Source organism: Muntiacus reevesi, chromosome 1 (assembly GCF_963930625.1).
Source record: "Muntiacus reevesi chromosome 1, mMunRee1.1, whole genome shotgun sequence".
Taxonomy (NCBI): domain Eukaryota; kingdom Metazoa; phylum Chordata; class Mammalia; order Artiodactyla; family Cervidae; genus Muntiacus; species Muntiacus reevesi.
The window spans coordinates 73983853-74010648 of NC_089249.1; the positions used below are offsets into that span (position 1 = coordinate 73983853).

At 38.5% G+C, this 26796-nt stretch overlaps 1 protein-coding gene across 1 annotated transcript; it reads right to left on the reverse strand.

The window, feature by feature from the left end:
• Positions 1–4169: 4169 nt before the first annotated feature.
• Positions 4170–5111, reverse strand: OR10Z1 (olfactory receptor family 10 subfamily Z member 1). Its single transcript, XM_065925784.1, has one exon. It carries the CDS (start codon positions 5109–5111, stop codon positions 4170–4172), a length of 942 nt encoding a protein of 313 aa, XP_065781856.1.
• Between the last annotated feature and the right edge of the window lie 21685 nt (positions 5112–26796).

The following is a 26796-nucleotide window of genomic DNA, read 5'->3' on the forward strand; positions in this document are numbered from 1 at the left end:
TTAGAGAGTGGAGCCTGCCTCTGAGACACAGCCTACACTCTTGATTTTTCTTTCATGATAACTACCACTTTGTTGGGTCCCCAAAATTCACTCCTAACTGAATTTTCTCTTTAACATTTTGTGGGTCTCCCTGATGCCAAATATTTGCCTGGAAGTCATCTGATTCTTTTTCCCTAGAGCCTGACCCATTTCCCCGTACCTACTCTTCTCAGATGGATCTAAGTCCATCTTCCTACCTTCTCCAGTCAGGTACTGTGCCAGGTAACAGCATTTTACTCTTGTCTGGTTATATCATGATATATAAGATGGTTGGCACTGACTCCTGCCAGCATAAACTAGGTAACAAATGTGTCAGTCTAAAGCGATACTGCCTAGAAACTTCACATAATAATAGATGGTCATGTTGGGTGTTTCATGTATGGCAGACTCTGCTCTAAATATTTTATCTTAATCATCACAAAAAGCCCTACAAAATAGGTACTGCTAAAATTCCATTTTGGTATTGATAATGGAGGCCCAAAAATGTTAATAAACTTCCTCTAGATCACACACCTAAAAAGTGGCAAAACTATGCTTTAAACTCAAGCGAAATGATTCCAGAAACTTATGGAAATAATTGGCTCTTTAAAAAGACATGATCGTTTTTTAGAGGGCATATGTGGTCATGTTCATATCTGGGGACTTCTGCTTTGCTATGTGTATATGTGTGTATGTACCTGGCAGGAGGACTTGTTTAAGTATATGGCTGTATTTGTAGTCAAGGGAGGAAATTTGAATCACTAAGGGGGTTTTGTAGATTGTTTCTGCCTGCCACCCCAGAGCAATTGTGTCAGGATCTATGGAGATTGTTCTCAGGAGTGTATACTGGATGATCCCTCATGTGATTTTTATATCCTTTCATACTTAAGACTAATATATTTAGAAGGTAGATGGACCCTTGAGTGAAAGTGAACGTGTTTGTGGTTCAGTCTTTCCTGACTCTTTGCAACCCGAAGGACTATAGTCCACCAGGCTCCTTGGTCCATGGAATTCCCCAGCCAAGAATGCTGAAGCAGGTAGCCATTCCCCTCTCCAAGGATCAAACCTGGGTCTCCTATATTGCAGGCAGATTCTTTACCATCTGAGTCACCAGGAAAGCCCAGACCTCTGAGTAATACTTAGAAATTTTTAGAACGTCTCTACACATTGTTGCTGAGTGTGCATTTAAGGAATGTTATTCTAGATGAACCCCATGAACAGTATGAAAAGGCAAAATGATAGCATACTGAAAGAGGAACTCCCCAGGTCAGTAGGTGCCCAGTATGCTACTGGAGATCAGTGGAGAAATAATTCCAGAATGAAGAGATGGAGCCAAATCAAAAACAATACTCAGTTGTGGATGTGACTGGTGATAGAAGCAAGGTCCGATGCTGTACCGAAAAATTGATGCTTTTGAACTGTGGTTTTGGAGAAGACTCTTGAGAGTCCCTTGGACTGCAAGGAGATCCAACCAGTCCATTCTAAAGGAGATCAGTCCTGGGTGTTCATTGGAAGGGCTGATGCTGAAGCTGAAACTCCAATACTTTGGCCACCTCCTGTGAAGAGTTGACTCATTGGAAAAGACCCTGATATTGGGAGGGATTGGGGGCAGGAGGAGAAGGGGACAACAGAGAATGAGATGGCTGGATGACATCACTGGCTCAATGGACATGAGTCTGAGTAAACTCTGGGAGTTAGTGATGGACAGGGAGGCCTGGCGTGCTGCGATTCATGGGGTCGCAAAGAGTCAGACACGACTGAGCGACTGAACTGAACTGAACTGGACTGATTCTAGATGAACTGCATACACTTTGGAAATGAATTTGCTCAAACAGCCTCAGTGCAATGAGGAGGTTACTTCCAGACTCACTGAAAAGGAGTTTAGAGTACATACATGGCTTTTCTTCCCTGACTCAGGTTCTTTCTACTCAAGTCCTTTCACTCGACTTCTCTACAACTTATTCTCTTCTCTTGGACTAGCTTTCTTTCTTCCACATTTGCTTTTCACTGAATTCTCACTAGAGGATATGTTTCTTCACCGAGAGCATAGATAAATACGGATTCCTATCTGCAAAACATTCCTTTAATATGCATTCTTCTCTCTCTCTTAAGTCTTGTCCCACTCTAACTTATTGATAAATCACATGAATCCTACATTTTCAAAATCTCTTATGTCTACAATTTCTGTCAGTTCCCAATGCTTCTCTCTTTATTCAAGTCCTTTTGCCTTTCTTTAGAATGATGTCAATGGATTTCTTATGGATTTCCTTGCCTCCTTTTTTTGCCTGCTGAGAGTTATCATCTTCTCTGTTACTAGACTGGAGCTTCCCTGATGGCTCAGTCAGTAAAGCGTCTGCATGCAATGCAGGAGACCCAGGTTTGATCCCTGGGTCGGGAAGATCCCCTGGAGACGAAAAAGGGCAACCTGCTCCAGTACTCTTGCCTGGAAAATCCCATGGACAGAGGAACCTGGTAGGCTACAGTCCACGGGGCCACACTTCACTTTTTGTTACTGGATTAATCTTCTTAAATCGCTTCCCAGATTCAACTCCACCCTCTGCTCAAAGGTTTACTGCCCAAAGCATCAAGTCTGAAGCAAGGTATTCACAATGCTGTACACAAAGAAGTCTTAACCCTAGTTAACTTCACCAATCATTTGTGAGATATTTTTGTCCCTTGGGGCAACTCACCATACTCTGCAACAGGCGTGTATTGTCTTGTCACTAAGACTTTAGTTATTCTGTTCTATCTTCTTAGAATATATGTACTTTATTTCCACTTACTGCATTCAAAATTTATTCACTCTTTGGGAATAAGTTCAAGTACTGCCTTTGACATGAAGCCTCCTCTGTTCTTCCATCGAGAATAACATCTCCCAAAATTAAAAACCAGTATCAATTTGCTTAGCATGTTATTAATTACAGCAGCGAACGTTTGTTGGAAAATGATTATTAATATGATCCAGATATTGCACTAAATAATTTATATTCATGACTCTGTTTAGTCAGCAATGCAAAACTATGAAGTTATTAATAAAACCACTTGACAGGTGAGGATTTTGAAGCTGAGAAAGTAACTTACCCAGGGTCACACAGTAAGTGGCAGAGCCTGTATTTGAACTCCTACCTGACAACTGTGTGGATTCATCCCACCTTTATAGAATTGTCCTGTGATGCAGGAGACCCAGGCTTAATCCCTGGATTGGGAAGATCCCCTGGAGAAGGGAACAGCTACCCACTGTATTCCTGACTGAAGAATTCCATGGACAGAGGAGCCTGGCTGGCTACAATCTGTGGGGTTGCAAAGAGTCAGGCATGACTGAATGACTTTCACTTACTTATCCCTAGAAATGTCTGATACCATGCATATTGAGGGTGGAAAATAAAACAAACAGGATAGAGAATTCCACAACAGATTCTAAAGGATAGTATCCATGCTAAGTAGTGACCCAAGTGAGGAGGTCCATATACCCAAGATAAGGGGGTCATTTAGAGAGGAATAGAAATTATCAAGGAAAATAAGAAGTAAATAGAATCTATCCAACTAGGAGAGCTAGTTAAAAAGAGGAAGGCAAAGAAATAATGAGCCAGAGATTAAAAAAAAAAAAAAAAAAAAAGACTACATAAAAAGATTAAAGACCTCTAGTGGAAGACAAGAAAATAACTGACCCTTTCATTTAGCAAAGCATTCAAACTGATTTGCTAACCTGATAGTCACTGAGTTTCAGGTCTTGGAAGAACATTTTTGGTGGGGTAGTCTAATTATATAATGATTTTAGAAATCTCTATAGTATCCCTGGAAGGACCCCGGCTGCTTTGAACTTGGGTGCTTGAAACTCCCTTCATCTTTTTTAGCTCAGTTAGAAAATTCTTAATGAGCTGAGTTTCAGGAACTACTGTTGACATATGGGAGACTGGAAATGAAAATTCAGACTCTCAGCTCAGTGTGAGTTAAGCCCAGTAACCAGAGCAGGAAGTCCTGCCTCGGCATTTCCCCAGCAGCCCTGGGGAACCTGTAAGAGACAGAATGGGGCTCTCTCAGGGAATTGGGATAGGTAGGCTTGGCCTAAGACTCTGACCATCTGGCCCACTGGCCTCAGCTTCTGGTGTATGTCCAGCCTACACAAAGGGGACTGTCCCATTGGGTAGCCTTCATCCTTTACCTAGTAATCCCCCTTGGAAAGCATTTCTCAGGGCTGTCTGCATAGCCCTATTTCTCAGGCTATAAATAATGGGATTGAGGAGAGGAGTCACAACAGTATAGGTGACAGCAATAAGCTGATCCCGCTGAAGAGAGTAACTGGCTTTAGGTCTCAAGTACATGAAAGAGGCACAGCCATAGTGAACAATGACCACTGTGAGGTGTGAGGCACAGGTGGAGAAGGCCTTCTTCCGCCCCTCGGTGGAGGAGAGCCTCAGGATCGCTGCCAGGATGTAGCTGTAGGAGACAGTGATGAGGGAGAAGGAGGCCATCAGAACCAGCAGGCTGAGGATCAGGATTCCCAGCTCACTCAGGTCTGTATCTCCACAGGCCAGGCTCAGCACTGGCGGCGTGTCACAAAAAAAGTGCTGGATCTCATGGGAGCTGCAGAATGGGAGGTGGAAAATGACCAGTGTCATTCCCAGACCGAAGAGGGACCCACTCAGAAATGAGGTGCCAACAAGCTGGGCACAGAGAGTAAGATTCATGCGGCTGGCATAGTGTAGTGGGGCGCAGATGGCCACATATCTGTCAAAGCCCATGACCGCCAGAAGAAAGCAGTTGGTGCAGGCCCATGAAGCGGAGAAGAACATTTGGACAGCACAGCCCACAAAGGAGATGTCCTGCCCACCCCTGACAAGGCCAGAAAGCATCCTAGGGATGATGCCCAAGGTATAGCAGGTCTCAGAGAAAGCTAAGAAGGCAAGGAAGAGGTACATGGGGGTGTGCAGATGACTGTCCAGCCTGATGACTACAATAATGAAGACATTGCTGGTCAGGGTGACGAGATACAGGGAGAGGAACAATGCAAAGAGCAAGAATTGCAGTTCCCCAAAGCTGGAGAAGCCTAGGAAGACAAAGCCCCTCCAGAAGGTTGCATTGGTCTGCTCCATTCTGGGTGACATCCTGATAGACTTGATTCCTTCCACTTTGCCAGGAGATGTCTAGTTTCTTCCAAAGCCAAGACGAGGTGGATTCTGATTCTTTGTACCTGTTGTAACCAAAAAGATTTAGACAGTAATAAACTTCAGAAAGATACTTATTAGACACACAGATTATGAATCCATTCTCACATACATAGATGTGCACATGTGAATACAAAGATACACAATATACACACACATATGTGACTACATATACACATGCATTTATATACATGCATATCACATGCAAAGGACTCACACATAATTGTGCACATTTTACATATTCAAAACCATGCACTACACATTTACCATTATTATCAAACATGCACACACATTGGAAATGGATACACATTGTAAATTAACATATATTCAGGCAGCACATATATATGTAGATATGCACACCACACATATACTTATACCAACATTATACACACAATACTACATAATATACATGTGGACACATCTTACTGCCTGTTAGAACTTGAAGTTCAGTAGCTTGATGGACATTATTTTAGTGACTAAGTGACAGAGTCAAGAGGGTGGAGTGACTTCCTTGAAGTCGTAATAAGTCAAGACTAGAGAAAAAGTGCCTTGTGTTCTAATCAAACATTATTTCCCCCAAACAATGATGACTCTTCTCAGTCACTGTGGGACACTCGATCACATGATGCAAAATAAGAAACAGTTTGCTCAACAATAATTTCTTATATCTATAACACCCCTTCTGCAAGCCCTTGTTCATGAGAGTCTATGAAAAGCACTGAAGGAAAAATCAGGGCAAGCTGCACATCCTTCAGCCCAATAATCAGCTGTCAGGCTTCACTGTCTCTAAGAGATTAGATAAGGGAGGATTCCCTACTCACCTGAAGTGGCTCACATTGAGGATGAGTCCTGCCTTTAAGCAGCCATGTACTAATCTGACCCCCGGTAGACCTGTCTGTAGGAGAAAGGACTTGAGGTCCAGATTAGAAACTCCTATTCTGAGCCAGAGTGATGTTCCCAAATGATACCAGGGAACTTTCCAAACCCCTGTTCCCAGGGGTGAATCTGTTCCATGAAAACAGCTTATCTCTCTGAAGATTCCACAGTCCCAGTGGGTGCTGTTTCAGCAAGCAATTTGTGCTTGTTATTAACTAGAAATATTCTTCTGGGGAAAGCAAAAAAAGGAAATGTGAACAAAGGGATACTAGGATTGTGATTCAAACCATAATTTATACATCTGTTTTGTGTTAAACATTATATAACTTTCATAGGTTAATCTATTTTAAAACTTAGAAGGACTTAGAAAGAAATGGTACCGGTTACATTTAATTGAAGAAGAAAGTGAGTCTGATAGAGTTTAAGTGACCAGCCCAAAATCACAAAGCTTAAAACTGATGCTTTTAAATTCACACTATAAGAAGAATAGAAAGAAAACAGGTATTCACCTTCCATTACTGTTGTCTTAAAAGTTTTAGATGACATGTCTGATGTTCTTTCTATTTTGAGGTCACATATACCTTCACACTCAAATATTGAGAATATTCCAATCTCCCTTAGGTTCAATCTCTTCTTGCATATTAATATCTTCAAATGTCTGTCCCACTATCTTCAGTCACATTTTTTAAAGGTAATTTTTACTTTATTTTCATATTTTTTCTTTCTTGAAAAATACTGCAGTATCTGCACCCAGATTTCCAATCTACCACACTCAGATTATCTTTAAATGCAAAAATGTCCAGAAAGTCTACCCAGGTTAATCATCTTATCTAACTCTTCACTCTCAGCATGCATTTTCCTCTACTAATACTAGTGACATGAATATTTGCATCTCTAATATGTATCATCACCCATTCATTGATTCAGTAAAACCAACAATGATGTGTTATCTTATAATTCAATGACAGGCTTTTTACTCACTGCAATTAATTTAACAATCACAGTTAAAGTCACAGTATTTAAAGGTTATTTAATATTCTCATTTTTAAGACTAAAAAACTGAGGCATGGGAAAATTAAGTAATTTGTTAATATAAGACTGCCTCTTTGTAACACAGGGGCAAGAGGACCTAAGAACACATTCTCCTAACTACAGTATAATTCCTGGTACTCTGCATTGGTTAGGAGGATCCAAAAGATGAAATGTGGAAACTAGGATGGCATTAGTATAACTATTGACTTTATGGAAGTTTTCCTTACTCTTTTTATTTGTTAGTCTAGAGATTATAGCCTGAATTTTTTAACTTAATCTATTTAAGCTTAATAATGAATTGCTTCAAGAAAAATATAGTAAATTTGCTCCATGGCTGATTCATGTCAATGTATGTCAAAACCCACTGCAATGTTGTGAAGTAATTAGCCTCCAACTAATAAAAATAATTGAAAAAAAAAAAAAAAGAAAAATATAGTAAATTTGCAATTGCATAATTCCATTTGGGCTTCCCTCGTGGCTCAGAAGTTAAAAAATCTGCCTGCAATTCAGGAGGCCTGAATTCAATCCCTGGGTCAGGAAGATCCGCTGGAGAAAGGAGTGGCCATTCACTCCAGTGTTCTTGCCTGAAGAATTCCATGGACGGAGGAGATAGACAGGATATTGTCTATGGGGTCGTAAGAGTTGGACATGACTGAATGACTAACACACGCAGGCCTGCACACAGAGCTCCATTTACTTAATTCCATTAATCCATTGCTGTAATTTTCAAACATGCATATGCCTTGTTAAGGAAATTAAGAGGAAAATTATATTAGTGTATATAATCCTTTATATTTAACCATACACTTACCATTTTCAGTACTCCATTCTTAGCTGTATATCCAAGTTATGATGAGTTTCATTTTTCTTCAGCCTGAAGGACTCTTATACTGCATGTTTGCCAGCAATAAATTATCTATGCTTTTACCTGAAAGCATCTTTATTTTGTCTTTATTTGTCAAAATTTGCTTTACTGGATAAAAAATTCTTGATCAATAGATCTTTTTTTCCATTTCCCATGGCATTTAATATATCTGTCTTCCCTAGTTTCTGATGAAAATGTTGCAAATAATGCATCATATTTTGCTCTATGTAATATGTCAAATTTCTCCTGTTTCAATATTTTCTCTTTACCTTCAGCTATCAACAATTATAATATGCTTCTGTGTGCTTTTTGTGCTTTTCTTACTTATGTTTTGCTGAACATCTGGAGATTGTAAGTCATTGTCTTCTACTAAATTTGAGAAGCTTCTAGCTATCATTTATTCAAATATATTCTTTCCTTTTATCTTTTCATTTCCTTCTGCTATTCCAATTGCACATATGTTGGGTCAATTGATAGTGTCTCAAAAATTTCAAAGAAATTGTTCATTTCATCTCTATTTTTTCCTCTTCAGATCGAGTTATTTCTGTTGATTTACCTTCCAATTAACTAATTTTTTCTTCATCAATTCCAGTGCTCTTGGAGCCTATTTCTTGAATTTTTTCATTTTAGCTATTATGACTTTAAAGTCACAGAAAAAAATACTCTATGATCTCATTCATATGTGGAATCAAAAATAGTCAAATTCATAGAAGGAGAGAAGCATGGTGGTTACCAGGCACTGTGGGGAAGGAGAAATGGGGAGATGTTTGTCAAAGGTGTTTCAGTTATACAAGATGAATAACTTCTGGAGATCTTATGTCCAGAATGGTGACTATTGGTGAAAATACTGAACTGTATATGTGAAATTTGTTAGCAGGGTATATCATAATTTCTCATCGCATGCACCAAAAAAAATTTTAATTTCATGAGATGATGGATATGTTAATAAGTTTGATTTTAATGATTATTTCACAATGTATACATACAGTGAACCATCAAGTTGTACATCTTAAACTGTTGTTGCTCAATCACTAAGTTGTGTCCAGCTCTTTTCAATCCGATGGACTAGAAAGCATGCCAGGTTCCTTTGTCCTTTACTATCTCCCAGAGTTTGCACAAATTCATGTCCATTGAGTCAGTGATGCTTTCTAACTATCTCATCTTCTGTCCTCACCTTCTCCTCCTACCTTCAATTTTTCCCAGCATCAGGGTCTTTGCTAATGAGTCAGTTCTTCTCATCAAGTGGCCAAAGTATTGGAGCTTCAGCTTCAGCGTCAGTCCTTCCAATGAATATTTAGGACTGATTTCCTTCAGGATTGACTGGTTTGATCTTCTTGCTGTCCAAGGGACTCTCAAGAGTCTTCTTCAATGCTACAGTTCAAAAACATCAATTATTTGCCCCTCAGCTTTCTTTATGGTCCAACTCTCACATCCATGCATGACTACTGGAAAAAACCATAGCTTTGACTAGGTGGACCTTTTTGGCAAAGTAATGTCTCTGCTTTTTAATATGCTGTCTAGGTTTGTCATAACTTTTCTTCCAAGGAGCAAATGTCTTTTAATTTCATGGTTGCAGTCACCATCTGCAGTGATTTGGAAGTCCAGGAAAATAAAGTCTGTTACTCTTTCCATTGTTTCACCATTGATCAGTCATGAAGTGACGGGGTCAGATGCCATGATCATGGTTTTTTGAATGTTGAGTTGTAGGTCAGCTTTTTCACTCTCCTCTTTCACTTTTATCAAGAGGTTCTTTAGTTCTTCACTTTCTGCCATAAGGGTGGTGTCATCTGCATATCTGAGGTTATTGATATTTCTCCCTACAATCTTGATTCAGTTTGAGCTTCATCCAATCTGGCATTTCACATGATGTACTCTGACATACTCCTTTCCCGTTTTGAATCAGTCTGTTGTTCCATGTCCAGTCCTAACTGTTGCTTCTTGACCTGCATACAGATTTTTCAGGAGGCAGGTGAGGTGGTCTGGTATTCCCATCTCTTCAACAATCTTCCACAGTTTGTTGTGATGCACACAGTCAGAGGCTTTATCGTAGTCAGTGAAGTAGAAGTAGATGTTTTTTTCTGGAATTCTCTTGCTTTTTCTATGATCCAATGGATGTTGGCAATTTGATTCCTGGTTCCTCTGCCTTTTCTAAATCCAGTTTGAACATCTGGAAGTTCCTGGTCATCATCAGTCCTACTAATGAATATTCAGAGTGGATTTCATTTAGGATTGATTGGTTTGATCTCCTTGTAGTCCAAGGGACTCGCAAGAGTCTTCTCCAGCACCACAATTTGAAAATATCAGTTCTTCAGCACTCAGCCTTCTTCATTATCCAAATGTTACATATGTATATGACTACTGAAAAAAAGAACAAAACAAAAACATAATTTTGGCTATATGGATCTCTGTCAGCAAAATGATGTCTCTGCTTTTTAATACATTGTCTAGGTTTGTCATAGCTTTTCTTCCAAGGAACACGCGTCTTTTAATCTTGTGACTATAGTCACTGTCTGCAGTGATTTTGGAGCCCAAGAAAATAAATCTGTCCCTATTTCTACTTTTCCCTCTCTATTTGCCATGAAGTGATGGTACCAGATGCCACAATTTTAGTTTTTTGAATGCTGAGTTTAAGCCAGCTTTTTCACTCTCTCTTTCACCCTCATCAAGAGCCTCTTTAGTTTCTCTTCACTTTCTGCCAATACAGTGGTATCATTTGCATATCTGTGGTTGTTGATATTTCCCATTATATTATATCCTCAGTTGTGTCTTATTGTGAGTTAGTATTCTTTCTCATTTTAAAAGTTTGCAATGTGGAATATAAAGCAAACAAGCAAACAAAATCCGTGAACAAAACCAACCCAAACAAAAATAAACACATAGATATGCAGAACAGGGCAGTGGTTATTAGAAGGGATGCAACTGGGAGGAGGGAGAAATAGGTAAACAGGTTCAATTATGTAACAATAGACAAAAACTAAATTTTTGATGGCTACCATGCTATAGTGTACACAGAAGTGAGCATATAATGCTGTGCACATGAATTTACATGTTATAAATCAATGTTTCCTCATTATTTCAATAAAAGGTAAAGCAAAAACTTAGAAAGTAAAAACTTGAAACAAAATAATTATTAGTGTTAGATCATTTGCAGCTGCTTTTTGGTCAGTTATGTAATATTAAGCTGAAGATGATTACTCTGGGAAGTTCTGTTTTGTTTTGTTTTTTCATTAAGAGCCCATGTCTACGGAGTTTTTAAAATGCATAGTACCCATTAGCTAGCAAAGATATTCATTTCTCTGCAACATTCTTCTGTTTCTGATGAAAAGTCTTTGTTCTTCAAATTATATTTCTCTCTAAGTAAGCTGTCATTTCTTTTTCTCAGTGATTTCAAGTTGTTCCCCAGTCCCCTTGGCTTTAGTTTTCAGAAATTTGACTATTGTGTGTTGGTGTGGACTGTCAGATATTATTCCATTTCTATGGAGTTAGGAGCAAAGGTCTGGGTTTGTAACTGCTTTGTGCTAACATAGGGTTCTGTATTGTTCAGAAACAGCTTTGCAATATCCTTTTAACAATTCAATTAAACTTTGCAATTATGTAGCATGAAAACAAGGGGCTGTCTGGGACTTTAGTGTATGCACACCTCAATTAACAGAATCAGAATTAGATATACATTGAAACATTATCTTTTCTGTCTAAAACCATCCTCATTTTTACCAAATATAGCCAAATTAAGATTAATTTGTTTGTAAATTAAGTCTGATTTCAATAAGGTTGGCCTGGTTGTTTATATTGATCATATAGGCTCTTTTAATGGGCTGTGTTAGAATTTTTCACAAAGAATCTCAGATTGAACTTTCAAAAGCCCTCTCAGAGTCAAGAAATCCAAACCAAGGGCTTGTCACAGATTTTGCTTTACAGATTTGGATAGATTCCTCCTTTTGAAGTTCCAAAAATATCACCAGTCAGGAAGTGACCTTCTATATTTATTTGATAAGATGGTTGAGAACCTATGGGTTTGCAATTTCTGGAGAGATCAGACACAGAGAGAAGATAAATGTTTCAATTTTACTTACAAAAGTATTATCTATCAAGTTGCTGTACATCATAATTAGCTTAAGGGGAAAAGTCACCCTATATCTGGAAAACATGGATTAAAAACCAGTAATAGTTCAGACAAAACCAAAAAAATTATAATCACATTCATCAATGTACCCAGTTCCATGTAACTAATCCTTTTTGCTAACAGTTTTATGAAATCAGAGTTTCCATTAGACTTTTAAATTTCTTACCCAGTTTAGCAGTGTGATCTGAAATTTATCATAGACCTGAATGTTTTAAAAGTCTCTCCTGTGAATTTTCTTAAGGATGAAGCACTTTTGACAATGTATCAGAGTACAATAACTGTCTATAATTGACAAAAGTCTTAAAGGTCAAGGTTAAAGTTGTGATTAAGATGTTTGACAAAGAAGCTTAACTAAGTTGCTGTAACATACAACGTTTTAAGATAACAACTAGAATTATGACTTCTAACATTACACTAGGACATATCTAAATTTCAGGAACTATATAATTTCAAGAATGTCTATACTAACAACATTTATCCATAGTATAACTGAGGAAGCTTATTATGCCCTGACAATGCGTACTGTGTAATTCAACATACAAAACAATCCTTAGCTTACTATTTTTCTCTGAGATGCCTTAAAGACCCTCTGAAACATTACAGAGTTGGTTGTGTAACAGAGCAGGATGAGCACAGATGAGCATAGCCCTTAGCAAGTAGCCATTGCTGTGCCTCATTATTCTGCACCCTGTTGCTAGGCAACGGGTCTTTCTCAGCCATTGTGCCTCAGTGCGCCCTACTCACAGCCAAGCACTGTCCATGAGCATTGAGTTAGTTGTCCTGCTCAGCTATTGGTCAGCACCGAAGCCGGCCCTGCCCACTGGTAACTGTCAATGAGTGACCATTGGGGAAGGGATTCAATCAAGGATCAGTGGTGTGGTGGTCATCAGGTGGAGAGTGAGGTAAGAGGCAGATTCAGGCCTCCTCCTGGAGGTCCTCCAGGTTACCCAGCCTTGGGCCAGTAGGTGAGCTGGAGGGCCCAGGGAAGAGACTGGGGACTATGTCCTGCTGGGCTGCAGAGCCCTCGCTAAAGTCCTCCACTAGCTATGGCCCAGACCTTGAGGAACCAGTACTGCTGAAGAAGCTGAAGTTGAATAGTTCTATGATGACCTACAAGACCTTCTAGAAAAAACACCAAAAACGATGTCCTTTTCATAATAGGGGACTGGAATGCAAAGGTAGGAAGTCAAGAGATACATGGAGTAACAAGCAAGCTTGGCCTTGGAGTACAAAATGAAGCAGGTCAAAGGCTAACAGAGCTTTTTGAAGAGACTGCACTGGTCATAGTAAACAACTCATCCAACAACACAAAAGATAATTCTACACATGGACATCACCAGATGGTCAATACTGAAATCAGATTGATTATATTATTTGCAGCGGAAAATGGAGAATCTCTATACAGTCAGCAAAAACAAGACCAGGAGCTGACTATGGCTCAGATCATGCTCTATTTATTGCAAAATTCAGATTTAAATTGAAGAAAGTAGGAAAAGCACTAGATCATTTGGGTATGACCTAAATCAAATCCCTTATGATTTTACAGTGGAAGTGACAAATAGATTCCAGGCATTAGATCTGATGGACAAAGTGCCTGAAAAATTATGGAGGGAGGTTCGTGACATTGTACAGGAAGCAGTGATCAAGACCATCCCCAAGAAAAAGACACGCAAAAAAGCAAAATGATTGTCTGAGGAGGCCTTACAAATAGCTGAGAAAAGAAGAGAAGGGAAAGGCAAACTAAGAAAAGAAAAGATATACCCATCTGAATGCAGAGTCCCAAAGAATACCAAGGAGAGGTAAGAAAGCTTTCCTAAATGATCAATGCAAAGAAACAGAAGAAAAAAATAGAATGGGAAAGACTAGAGATATTTTCAAGAAAATTAGAGATGCCAAGGAAACATTTCATGCAAAGATGGGCACAATAAAGGACAAAAAATATGGACCTAACAGAAGCAGAAGATATTAAGAAGAGTTAGAAAAAAAATACCCAAAACTATATAAAAAAGATTTTAATGACCTAGATAATCATGATGGTGTGATCACTCACCTAGAGCCAGATATCCTGGAATGCGAAGTCAAGGGGGCCTTAAGAAGCATCATTATGAACAAAGCTAAGGGAAATGATGGAATTCCAGTTGAGCTATTTCAAATCCTCAAAGATGATGCTGTGAAAGGGCTGCACTCAATATGCCGGCAAATTTGGAAAATGCAGCAGTGACCACAAGACTGGAAAGGTCAGATTTCATTTCAATCCCAAAGAAAGGCAATGCCAAAGAATGTTCAAATGACTGAACAATTGCACTCATCTCACACAGTAGCAAAGTAATGCTCAAAATTCTCCAAATAGGGCTTCAATAGTACATGGACTGAGGACTTCCAGATGTTCAAGCTGGACTTAGAAATGGCAGAGGAACCAGAGATCAAACTGCCAACATCTACTGGATCATAGAAAAAACTAGAAAGTTCCAAAAAACCTTCAACTTTTGCTTTACTGGCTATTCCAGAATTTGACTGTGTGGGTCACAATAAACTGTGGAAAATTCTTAGAGAAGGGGATATCAGACCACCATACTGCCTCCTGAGAAATCTGTGTGCAGGTCAAGAAGCAATATTTAGAACCAGACATGGAACAATGGACTGGTTCCAAATTAGGAAAAGAATATGTCAAGGCTGTATATTGTCACCCTGCTTATGTAACTTATATTCAGAGTGCAACATGTGAAATTCTGGCCTGGATGAAGCACAAGTTGGAATCAGGGAGACTGCAGGGAGAAATATCAATAACCTCACATACACAGAGGACACCACACTTATGGCAGAAAACAAAGAGGAACTAAAGAGCCTCTTGATAAAAGTGAAAGAGGAGACTGGAAAAGTTGTCTTAATATTCAACATTCAAAAAACAAAGATCATGGCATCTGGTCCCATCACTTCATGGCAAATAGATGGGGAAACAATGGAAACAGTGATAGACGTTATTTTCTTGGGCTCTAGAATAACTGCAGATGATGACTGCAGCTATTAAATTAAAAGATACTTGCTCCTTGGAAGAAAAGCTATGATCAAACTAGACAGCATATTAAAAAGCAAAGGCATTATTTTGCTGACAAAGGTCCCTCTTGTCAAAACTATGGTTTTTCTAGTAGTCATGTATGGAGTTGGACTATAAAGAAACCTGAGTGCTGAAGAATTGATGCTGTTGAACTATGGTGTTGGAGAAGACTCTTGAGAGCCCCTTAGACTTCAGGGAGATCAAATCAGGTAGTCCTGAAGAAATCAGTCCTGAATATTCATTGGAAGGACTGATTCTGAAACTGAAGCTTCAATACTTAGGTCAAGAACTGGCGTGAAAAACTGACTCATTGGAAAAGACCCTGATGCTAGGAAACACTGAAGGCAGGAGAAGAAGTGGATGGCAGAGGATGAGATGGTTGGATGGCATCACTGACTTGATGGACATGAGTTTGAGCAAGCTCCATGAGTAGGTGATGGATAGGGAATCCTGGTGTGTTGCAGTCCATGGGGTAGCAATGAGTTGGGCAGGGCAGAGGGACTGAACAACTTTCTTTAAGCCCAGAACTGATGATTACACAACAAAACAACAGATCTTGTTCAAGGGTATGTTTTTCCTTATGCTCTGTTCTAATGATTCAATAACAACAATGGATCTTGCTTGAGGACATGTTTCTCCTTTTTTTTTTTTTTTTTTTTTTTTTTGATGTAAGTAAGTTCATTAAATTAAGCAATGTATATAGCATGTTTGGTATGTTTCCCCTCCACCTGCTGATTCCTTAAAGGTGTAAGAGTTATTATTCTTGTGTTATTGTGAGAGTTGGTAGTTTTATGTCAGAGCAAGAATGAAGAAATGCTCTATAAAAAACCACATTAACTGCAAAATACTCAGATCAAATTATAGACAACATATATCCTTAAGTTGGTAAAGTTTTTGAAGACTCAGTGCATGGAACTGAGAGATAAATAGAGAATTTTATTACAGTAGAGCACCAGTACTCCACTATCTCCAACAGAAATCTCAAAATAAAACAAAGTGTGTCTTCTCCTTGAGGAAACACAAAATAAAATGTGTTTCTTCTGCTGTGACTGGGTCCTTGTGTTTCTTAATGAGCACACGTGCCAAAGAACAGAACATCTGCCACCTTCCAGCTTTCTCACTGCAGAACTTCACTAAGTTCTAAAATTTTTTTTTTTATTTATTAGTTGGAGGCTAATTACTTCACAACATTTCAGTGGGTTTTGTCATACATTGATATGAATCAGCCATAGAGTTACACGTATTCCCCATCCCGATCCCCCCTCCCACCTCCCTCTTCCCTGTTCCTTCTGGCTAATCCTGTTATCTCAAGATGTTGTGGGAGTGGATCTGGTAAGATCTTTACAAAGTTTACATTCCTTTAATCTGTTGTCAGTAACCATTTGAAAAAGTTTAGAAATCCCTTGCCAAAACTAGCAAGGGACACTCTTTCTGCCCTCTTCTGACTGAGCCACTTTTACTTTACCTTTCCCATGAGGATCTCAATTAGGTTCATCTGGTCTTATGTATGATTTAAGACTTTTGTTTCCTTATTAATTTTCTGTGTGGATGATCTGTCCATAGGTGTAAGTGGGGTGTTAAAGTCCCCTATTATTAAAGTCTTACTGTTATTTCTCCTTTTGTGGTTGTTAGCATTTACCTTATGTATTGAGGGGCTCTTATCTTGGACATAAATATGTATAATTGTTATTTCTTATTCTTTGATCCCTTGATCATTATGTAGCATCCTTTCTTATATCCTGTAACAGTTTTGTTTTAAAGTATATATTGTCTGATATTATTATTACTCCTGTATTTTTTGATTCCCATTTTCATGAGATTTTTTTTCAACTCCTGACTTTCAGTCTGTAGGTGTACTTAGGTCTGAAGTGGATCTCTAGTGGGCAGCATATACACCCATAAGATATTTTATTTCTGTATCCATTCAGCCAATCTGTGTCTTCGGGTTGGGACATTTAATCTATTAACATTTAAGGTAGTTACTGATATGTATGTTCCTATGACCTTGAGAACCTCATGAACAGTATGAGAGGGCAAAATGATAGGATACTGAAAGAGGAGCTCCCCAGGTTGGTAGGTGCCCAATATGCTACTGGAGATCAGTGGAGAAATAACTCCAGAAAGAATGAAGGGATGGAGCCAAAGCAAAAACAATACCCAGTTGTGGATGGGACTGCTGATAGAAGCAAGTTCCAATGCTGTAAAGATCAATATTGCATAGGAACCTGGAATGTTAGGTCCATGAATCAAGGCAAATTGGAAGTGGTCAAACAGGAGATGGTAAGAGTGAATGTCAACATTCTAGGAATCAGCGAACTAAAATGGACTGGATTGGGTGAATTTAACTCAGATGACCATTATATCTACTACTGTGGGCAGGAATCCTTTAGAAGAAATGGAATAGCCATCATAGTCAACAAAAGAGTCTGAAATGCAGTACTTGGATACAATCTTGAAAACGACAGAATGATCTCCGTTCGTTTCTAAGGCAAACCATTCAATATCAGAGTAATCCAAGCCTGTGCTCCAACCAGTAACGCTGAAGAAGCTAAAGTTGAATGGCTCTATGAAGACCTACAAGATCTTTTAGAACTAACACCCCAAAAGGATGTCCTTTTCATTATAGGGGACTGGAATGCAAAAGTAGGAAGCCAAGAAACACCTGGAGTAACAGGCAAATTTGGTCTTGGAGTACAGAATGAAGCAGGGCAAAGGCTAATAGAGTTTTGCCAAGAGAATGCACTGGTCATAGCAAACACCCTCTTCCAACAACACAAGAGAAGACTCTACACATGGACATCACCAGATAGTCAACACTGAAATCAAATTGATTATATTCTTTGCAGCCAAAGATGGAGAAGCTCTATATAGTCAGCAAAAACAAGACCAGGAGCTGACTGTGGCTCAGATCATGAACTCCTTATTGCCATATTAAGACTTAAACTGAAGAAAGTAGGGATAAGCACTAGACCATTCAGGTATGACCTAAATCAAATCCTTTATGACTATACAGTGGAAGAGAGAAATAGGTTTAAGGGACTAGATTTGATAGACAGAGTGCCTGATAAACTATGGACAGAGATTCATGACATTGTACAGGAGACAGGGATCAAGACCATCCCCTTCGAAAAGAAATGCAAAAAGGCAAAATGGTTGTCTGAGGAGGCTTTACAAATAGCTGTGAAACAAAGAGAAGTGAAAAGCAAAGAAAAAAAGGGAAGATATTCCCATTTGAATGCAGAGCTCCAAAGAATAGCCAGGAGAGATAAGAAAGCCTTCCTCAGTGATCAATGCAAAGAAATAGAGGAAAATAACAGAATGGGAAAGACTAGAGATCTCTTCAAGAAAATTAGGGATACCAAGGGAACATTTCATGCAAAGATGGGCTCAATAAAGGACAGAAATGGTATGAACCTAACAGAAGCAGAAGATATTAAGAAGAGGTGGCAAGAATACACAGAAGAACTGTACAAAAAAGATCTTCACGACCCAGATAATCACGATGGTGTGATCACTCACCAAGAGCCAGACATCCTGGAATGTGAAGTCAAGTGGGCCTTAGAAAACATCACTATGAACAAAGCTAGTGAATGTGATGGCATTCCATTTGAGCTATTTCAAATCCTGAGAGATGATGTTGTGAAAGTGCTGCACTCAATATGCCAGCAAATTTGGAAAACTCAGCAGTGGCCACAGGACTGGAAAAGGTCAGTTTTCATTCCAATCCCTAAGAAAAGCAACCCCAAAGAATGCTCAAACTACCACACAATTGCACTCATCTCACATGCTAGTAAGGTAATGCTCAAAATTTTCCAAGCCAGGCTTCAGCAATACATGAACCGTGAACTTCCAGATGTTCAAGCTGGTTTTAGAAAAGACAGAGGAACCAGAGATCAAATGGCCACCATCCACTGGATCATCAAAAAAGAAAGAGAGTTCCAGAAGAACATCTATTTCTGCTTTACTGACTATGCCAAAGCCTTCGACTGTGTGGATCACAATAAACTGTGGAAAATTCTGAAAGAGATGGGAATACCAGACCACCTGACCTGCCTCTTGAGAAACCTGTATGCCGGTCAAGAAGCAACAGTTAGAACTGGACATGGAAGAGCAGACTGGTTCCAAATAGGAAAAGGAGTATGGCAAGGCTGTATATTGTCACCCTGCTTATTTAACTTCTATGCAGAGTATATCATTAGAAATGTTGGGCTGGAAGAAGCACAAGCTGGAATCAAGATTGCCGGGAGAAATATCAATAACCTCAGATATGCAGATGACACCACCCTCATGGCAGAAAGTGAAGAGGAACAAAAAAGTCTCTTGATGAAAGTGAAAGAGGAGAGTGAAAAAATTGGCTTAAAGCTTAACATTCAGAAAACTAAGATCATGCTATCTGGTCCCATCACTTCATGGGAAATAGACGGGAAGATAGTGGAAACAGTGTTAGACTTTATTTTTGGGGGCTCCAAAATCACAGCAGATGGTGATTACAGCCATGAAATTAAAAGACACTTACTCCTTGGAAGGAAAGTTATGACCAACTTAGATAGAATATTAAAAAGCAGAGATATTACTTTGCCAACAAAGTCCGTCTGGTCAAGGCTATGGTTTTTCCAGTGGTATTGTATGGATGTGAGAGTTGGACTGTGAAGAGAGCTGAGTACAGAAAAATTGATGCTATTGAACTATGGTGTTGAAGACTCTTGAGAGTCCCTTGGATTGCAAGGAGATTCAACCAGTCCATCCTAAAGGATATCAGTCCTGGGTGTTCATTGGAAGGACTGATGTTGAAGTTGAAACTCCATTACTTTGGCCACCTCATGCAAAGCGTTGACTCACTGGAAAAGACCCTGATGCTGGGAGGGATTGGGGGCAGGAGGAGAAGGGGACGACAGAGGATGAGATGGCTGGATGGCATCACCCACTCGATGGGCATGAGTTTGAGTAAACTCCAGGAGTTGGTGATGGACAGGGAGGCCTGGTGTGCTGCGATTCATGGGGTCACAAAGAGTCAGATACGACTGAATGACTGAACAGAACTGAACTAATGACCATTTCTTAATTGTTTTGGGTTTGTTTGTGGGTTTTTTCTTCTCTTATGTTTCCTGACTAAAGAAGTTCCTTTAGCATTCATTGTAAGGCTGGCTTGGTAATGCTGAATTCTCTTAGCTTTTGTTTTTCGGTAGAGCTTTTGATTCCACCATCAAATCTGAATGACATCCTTGATGGGTACAGTAATTAAGTTGTAGGGTTTTCCCAATCATCACTTTAACTACATAATGATCAAAGGATCAATCCAAGAAGAAGATATAGCAATCATAAATATATATATGCACCCTATATAGGAGCACAACAATATGCAAGACAAATGCTAACAAGTATGAAAGGGGAAATTAACAATAACAGAACAAGAGTGAGAGACTTTAATACCCCACTCACATCTATGGATAGATCAACTAAACAGAAAATTAACAAGGAAACACAAACTTTAAATGATACAATAGACCAGTTAGACCTAATTTATATTTATAGGACATTTCACCCCAAAACAATGAATTTCACCTTTTTGTCAAGCACACACGGAACCTTCTCCAGGGTAGATCACATCCTGGGCCATAAATCTAGCCTCAGTAAATTCAAAAAAATTGAAATCATTCCCAGCATTTTTTATTACCACAGTACAGTAAGATTAGATGCCAATTACAGGAGAAAAACTATTAAAAATTCCAACATATGAAGGCTGAGCAAAATGCTGCTGAATAACCAACAAATCACAGAAAAAAATAAAAAGGAAATCAAAATAAGGATAGAAATGAATGAAAATGAAAACACAACAACCCCAAACCTATGGGACACTGTAAAAGCAATGCTAAGGGGAAGGTTCATAGCAATACAGGCTTACCTCAAGTAACGAGAAAAAAGTCAAATAAATAACATAACTCTACACCTAAAGCAACTTGAAAAGGAAGAAATTATGAACCCCAGGGTTAGTAGAAGGAAAGAAATCTTAAAAATTAGGGCAGGAGTAAATGCAAAAGAAGCAAAAGAGACCATAGCAAAAACCAAAAGCTGGTTCTTTGAGAAAGTAAATAAAACTGCCAAAGCATTAGCCAGACTCATCAAGAAACAAAGGGAGAAAAATCAAATCAACAAAATTAGAAATGAAAATGGAGAGATCACAGCAAACAAGGCAGAAATACAAAGGATCATAAGAGACTATTATCAACAACTATATGCAAAGAAAATGGATAACTTGGAAGATATAGACAAATTTTTAGAAAAGTACAATTTCCCAAAATTGAACCAGGAAGAAATAGAAAATCTCAACAGAACCATCACTAGCATGGCAATTGAATCTGTAATCAGAAATCTTCCAACAAACAAAAGCCTAGGACCAGGTGGCTTCACAGCTGAATTCTACCAAAAATTTAGAGAAGAACTAACTCCTATCCTACTCAAATTCTTCCAGAAAATTTCAGAAGAAGCTAAACTTCCAAACTCATTCTATGAGGCCATCATCACCTTAACACCAAAACCTGACAAATATGCCACAAAAAAAGAGAGAAAACTATAGGCAATATCACTGATGAACATAGATGCAAAAACCCTTAACAAAATTCTAGCAAACAGAATCCAACATATTAAAAAGACCAAGTGGACTTTATCCCAGGGATGCAAGGATTCTTCAATATCCACATTTCAATCAATGTAATGCACCACATTAACAAATTGAAAAATAAAAACCATATGACTATCTCAATAGATGCAGAGAAAGCCTTTGACAAAATTCAACACTCATTTATGATAGAAGCCCTCCAGAAAGCAGGAATAGAAGGAACATACCTCAACATAATAGAAGCTCTATATGACAAACCCTCAGAAAACATTATCCTCAATGGTGAAAAATTGAAAGCATTTCCCCTAAAGTCAGGAACAAGACAAGGGTGCCCACTCTCACCACTACTATTCAACATAGATTTGGAAGTTTTGCCCACAGCAATCAGAGCAGAAAAAGGAACAAAAGGAATCCAGATTGGAAAAGAAGTAAAACTCTCACTGTTTGCAGATGACATGATCCTCTACATAGAAAACCCTAAGACTCCACCAGAAAATTACTAGAGCTAATCAATGAATATAGTAAAGTTGCAGGATATAAAATTAACACGCAGAAATCCCTTGCATTCCTATACACTAACAATGAGAAAACAGAAAGAGAAATTAAGGAAACAATTCCATTCATCATTGCAACGAAAAGAATAAAGTACTTAGGAATAAATCTACCTAAAGAAACAAAAGACCTATATATATATAAAACTATAAAACACTGATGAAAGAAATCAAAGGGGACACAAATAGATGGAGAAATATAACATGCTCATGGATCAGAAGAATCAATATAATGAAAATGAGTATACGACCCAAAGCAATCTATAGATCCAATGCAATCCCTATCAAGTTACCAACGGTATTCTTCACAGAACTAGAACAAATAATTTCACAATTTGTATGGATATACAAAAAACCTCGAATAGCCAAAGCAATCTTGAGAAAGAAGAATGGAACTGGAGGAATCAACCTGCTTGACTTCAGTCTCTATTACAAAGCCACAGTCATCAAGACAGTGTGGTACAGGCACAAACACAGAAATATAGATCAATGGAACAAAATAGAAACCACAGAGATAAATCCATGCACCTGTGGACACCTTATCTTTGACAAATGAGGCAAGAATATACAGTGGATCAAAGACAATCTCTTAACAAGTGGTTCTGGGAAAACTGACCAACTACTTGCAACAGAATGAAACTAGAACACTTTCTAACACCATACAAAAAAATAAACTCAAAATGAATTAAAGATCTAAATGTAAGACCAGAAACTATAAAACTCCTAGAGGAAAACATAGGCAAAACACTCTCCAACATAAACCACAGCAGGATCCTCTATGACCCACATCTCAGAATATTGGAAAGAAAAGCAAAAATAAACAAATGGGACCTAATTAAAATTAAAAGCTTCTGAACAACAAAGGAAACTAAGCAAGGTGAAAAGACAGCCCTCAGATTGGGAGAAAATAATAGCAAATGAGGAAACAGACAAAGGATTAATCTCAAAAATATACAAGCAACTCCTGAAGCTCAATTCCAGAAAAATAAATGACCCAATCAAAAAATGGGCCAAAGAACTAAACAGACATTTCTCCAAAGAAGACATACAGATGGCTAACAAACACATGAAAAGATGCTCAACATCACTCATTATCAGAGAAATGCAAATCAAAACCACAGTGAGGTACCATTACACGCCAGTCAGGATGGCTGCTATCCAAAAGTCTACAAGCAACAAATGCTGGAGAGGGTGTGAAGAAAAGGGAACCCTCTTACACTGTTGGTGGGAATGCAAACTAGTACAGCCACTATGGAAAACAGTGTGGAGATTTCTTAAAAAACTGGAAATAGAACTGCCATATGACCCAGCAATACCACTTCTGGGCATACACACTGAGGAAACCAGATCTGAAAGAGACATGTGCACCCCAATGTTCATCGCAGCACTGTTTATAATAGCCAGGACATGGAAGCAACCTAGACGCCCATCAGCAGATGAATGGATAAGGAAGCTGTGGTACATATACACCATGGAATATTACTCAGCCGTTAAAAAGAATTCATTTGAATCAGTTCTAATGAGATGGATGAAACTGGAGCCCATTATACAGAGTGAGGTGAGCCAGAAAGATAAAGAACATTACAGTATACTAACACATATATATGGAATTTAGAAAGATGGTAACGATGGCCCTATATGCAGGGCAGAAGAAGAGACGCAGAAGTACAGAACAGACTTTCGAACTCTGTGGGAGAAGGGGAGGGTGGGATGTTTCAAAAGAACAGCATGTATTTTATCTGTGGTGAAACAGACCACCAGCCCAGGTGGGATGCATGAGTCAAGTACTCGGGCCTGGTGGGCTGGGAAGATCCAGAGGAATAGGGTGGACAGGGAGGTGGGATGGGAGACCGGGATGGGGAGTTCGTGTAACTCTATGGCTGATTCATATCAATGTATGACAAAACCCACTGAAAAATAAAAAAAAAAAAATTAAAATAAATAAATAAATAAATAAATAAATAGATTCTGCCACTTGCTTCTTGCCTGTATAGTTTCTGCTGAAAAGTCAGCAGATTGTCTTATAAGGATTCCTTTGCATATCATATTTTTTCTTTTTCCATTCTGCTTCTGTGCTTCAGTGGTGACTCAGACGGTAAAGAATCCACCAGTAATGAAATCCACCAATAATGTGGGAGACCTGGGTTGGATCCCTGGGTTGGGAAGATCCCCTGGAGGAGGGCATGGCAACCCATTCCAGTATTCTTGCCTGGAGAATCCCATGGACAGATGATCCTGGTGGGCAACACTCATGGGATCATAAAGAGTCAGACATGATTTAGTGACTAAGCACACATGCTGCTTCTATGTTTTAAATATGTGTCTTGTCATACTTCTCTTTGGTTTACTCTGTGTGAGACTTCCTGTGTTTCCTTGACTTGGGTGACTATTTCCTTTCTCGTTAGGGAAATTTTTCACTATGATCTCCTCAAATATTTTCTCATATAATTTTTTTTTGTTTACTCTTCTTCATCAGAGGCCCCTATAATCCAAATGTTGGTGCATTTAATATTGTCCCAGAAGTCTCAAAGACTGTCCTCACTTTTTTTTGTTGTTTGTTTGTTTCTTTCTTATTCTGCTCCTCAGCAGTTGTTTCTATCTTCCAGTTCACTTATCTGTCCTTATATCTCAATTATTATGTTAGGCATTTCTTCTAGAGTACCTTTAATTTCTGTAATTATGCTGTTCATTGTTGTTTGTTTTTACTTTATTTCTTCTAGCTCCTTGCTAAATGTGGTAATGTTTCTTGTATGTTCTCCATTCTATTTTTGATATTTTGAAATTTCTTTACTATTATTACTCTAAATTATTTTTCATAAAGATTATCTATTTCCTCTTCATTTGCTTGGCCTTGTAGATTTTTATCTTGCTCCTTCATCTGTAACATGTATTTTTGCCATTTCTTTCTTTTTTTTTTGATGGACTGTGTTCTTGCTTTATTAATTATTTGTCCTGAGGCTTCCAGCAGTAGAGTGTGCAGTCAGGTGAGTAGATGAGCCTTGGTGTTGAGAAGTGAATATCTGGGATACCTCACTCTGAATACTGTTTTCTGGGGCCTGGCATTCTCTATTACTCTAGCAGTTTGAATTCAGTGTTCTTGCCACAGAATCTCACACCTGATCTCAGGGCCATGAACTGGGATCCCATAATTCATAGGGAATATTAAAAAAAAAAAACAAAGAAAAGAAAAGTGAAATAGCAGAACAATATCAAAGGAGCAGAAGTGACTATCATGAGCAACTATATGCCAATAAAATGGACAAACTGAAAGAAATGGACACGTGCACCCCAATGTTCATTGCAGCATTGTTTATAATAGCCAGGACATGGAAGCAACCTAAATGTCCATCAGCAGATGAATGGATAAGGAAGCTGTGGTACATATACACCATGGAATATTACTCAGCCATTAAAAAGAATTCATTTGAATCAGTTCTAATGAGATGGATGAAACTGGAGCCCATTATACAGAGTGAAGAGAGCCAGAAAGATAAAGAACATTACAGTATACTAACACATATATATGGAATTTAGAAAGATGGTAACGATAACCCTATATGCAAAACAGAAAAAGAGACACAGAAGTACAGAACAGACTTTTGAACTCTGTGGGAGAAGGTAAGGGTGGGATGTTTTGAAAGAACAGCATGTATATTATCTATGGTGAAATAGATCACCAGCCCAGGTGGGATGCATGAAACAAGTACTCGGGCCTGGTGCACTAGGAAGACCCAGAGGAATCGGGTGGAGAGGGAGGTGGGAGGGGGGATCGGGATGGGGAATACGTGTAACTCTATGACTGATTCATATCAGTGTATGACAAAACCCACTGAAATGTTGTGAAGTAATTAGCCTCCAACTAATAAAATAAATAAATAAATAAATAAAAGTACAGTCTTACAGCACTGAACCAGGAAAAAGTAGAAATCATGAATAGATCAATCACAAGTACCTGAAATTGAAACTACACTCAAAAATCAACAGACAAAAGCCCAGAGTCAGAAGACTTCACAGGCAAATTCTATCAAATGTTTAGAGAAGAGCTAGCACCCATTATTCTCAAGCTTGTCCAAAAAGTTGCAGAGGGAGAAACAGTCTCAAACCCTTTTGATGAGGTCATCATCTCCCTGATAATAAAGCCAAAGATATGACAAAAAAGAAAATTACAGGACAATATCACTGATGAATGTAGAAACAAAAATCCTCAACAAAATTCTAGCAAACAGGATCAAAAAACACACTAAAAGGATTATACACTATGATCAAGTGGGACTTATCCCAGGGATGCAAGAATTCTTCAATACACAGAAATCAATCAGTGTCATACAACACATTAAAAATTGAAAGATAAAAAACTATTTGATCATCTCAATAGATGTAGAAAAATCTTTTGACAAAATTCAACACCCATTTATGATTAAAAGAAAAAGTCTCTAGAAAATGGATATAGAAGGCACCTACCTCAACATAAAAAAGACAATATATGACAAACTCA

What these genes read in the sequence shown, in the direction of transcription:
- OR10Z1 (XM_065925784.1), bottom strand. Translation starts at nt 5,111, where the DNA reads ATGGAGCAGACCAATGCAACCTTCTGGAGGGGCTTTGTCTTCCTAGGC.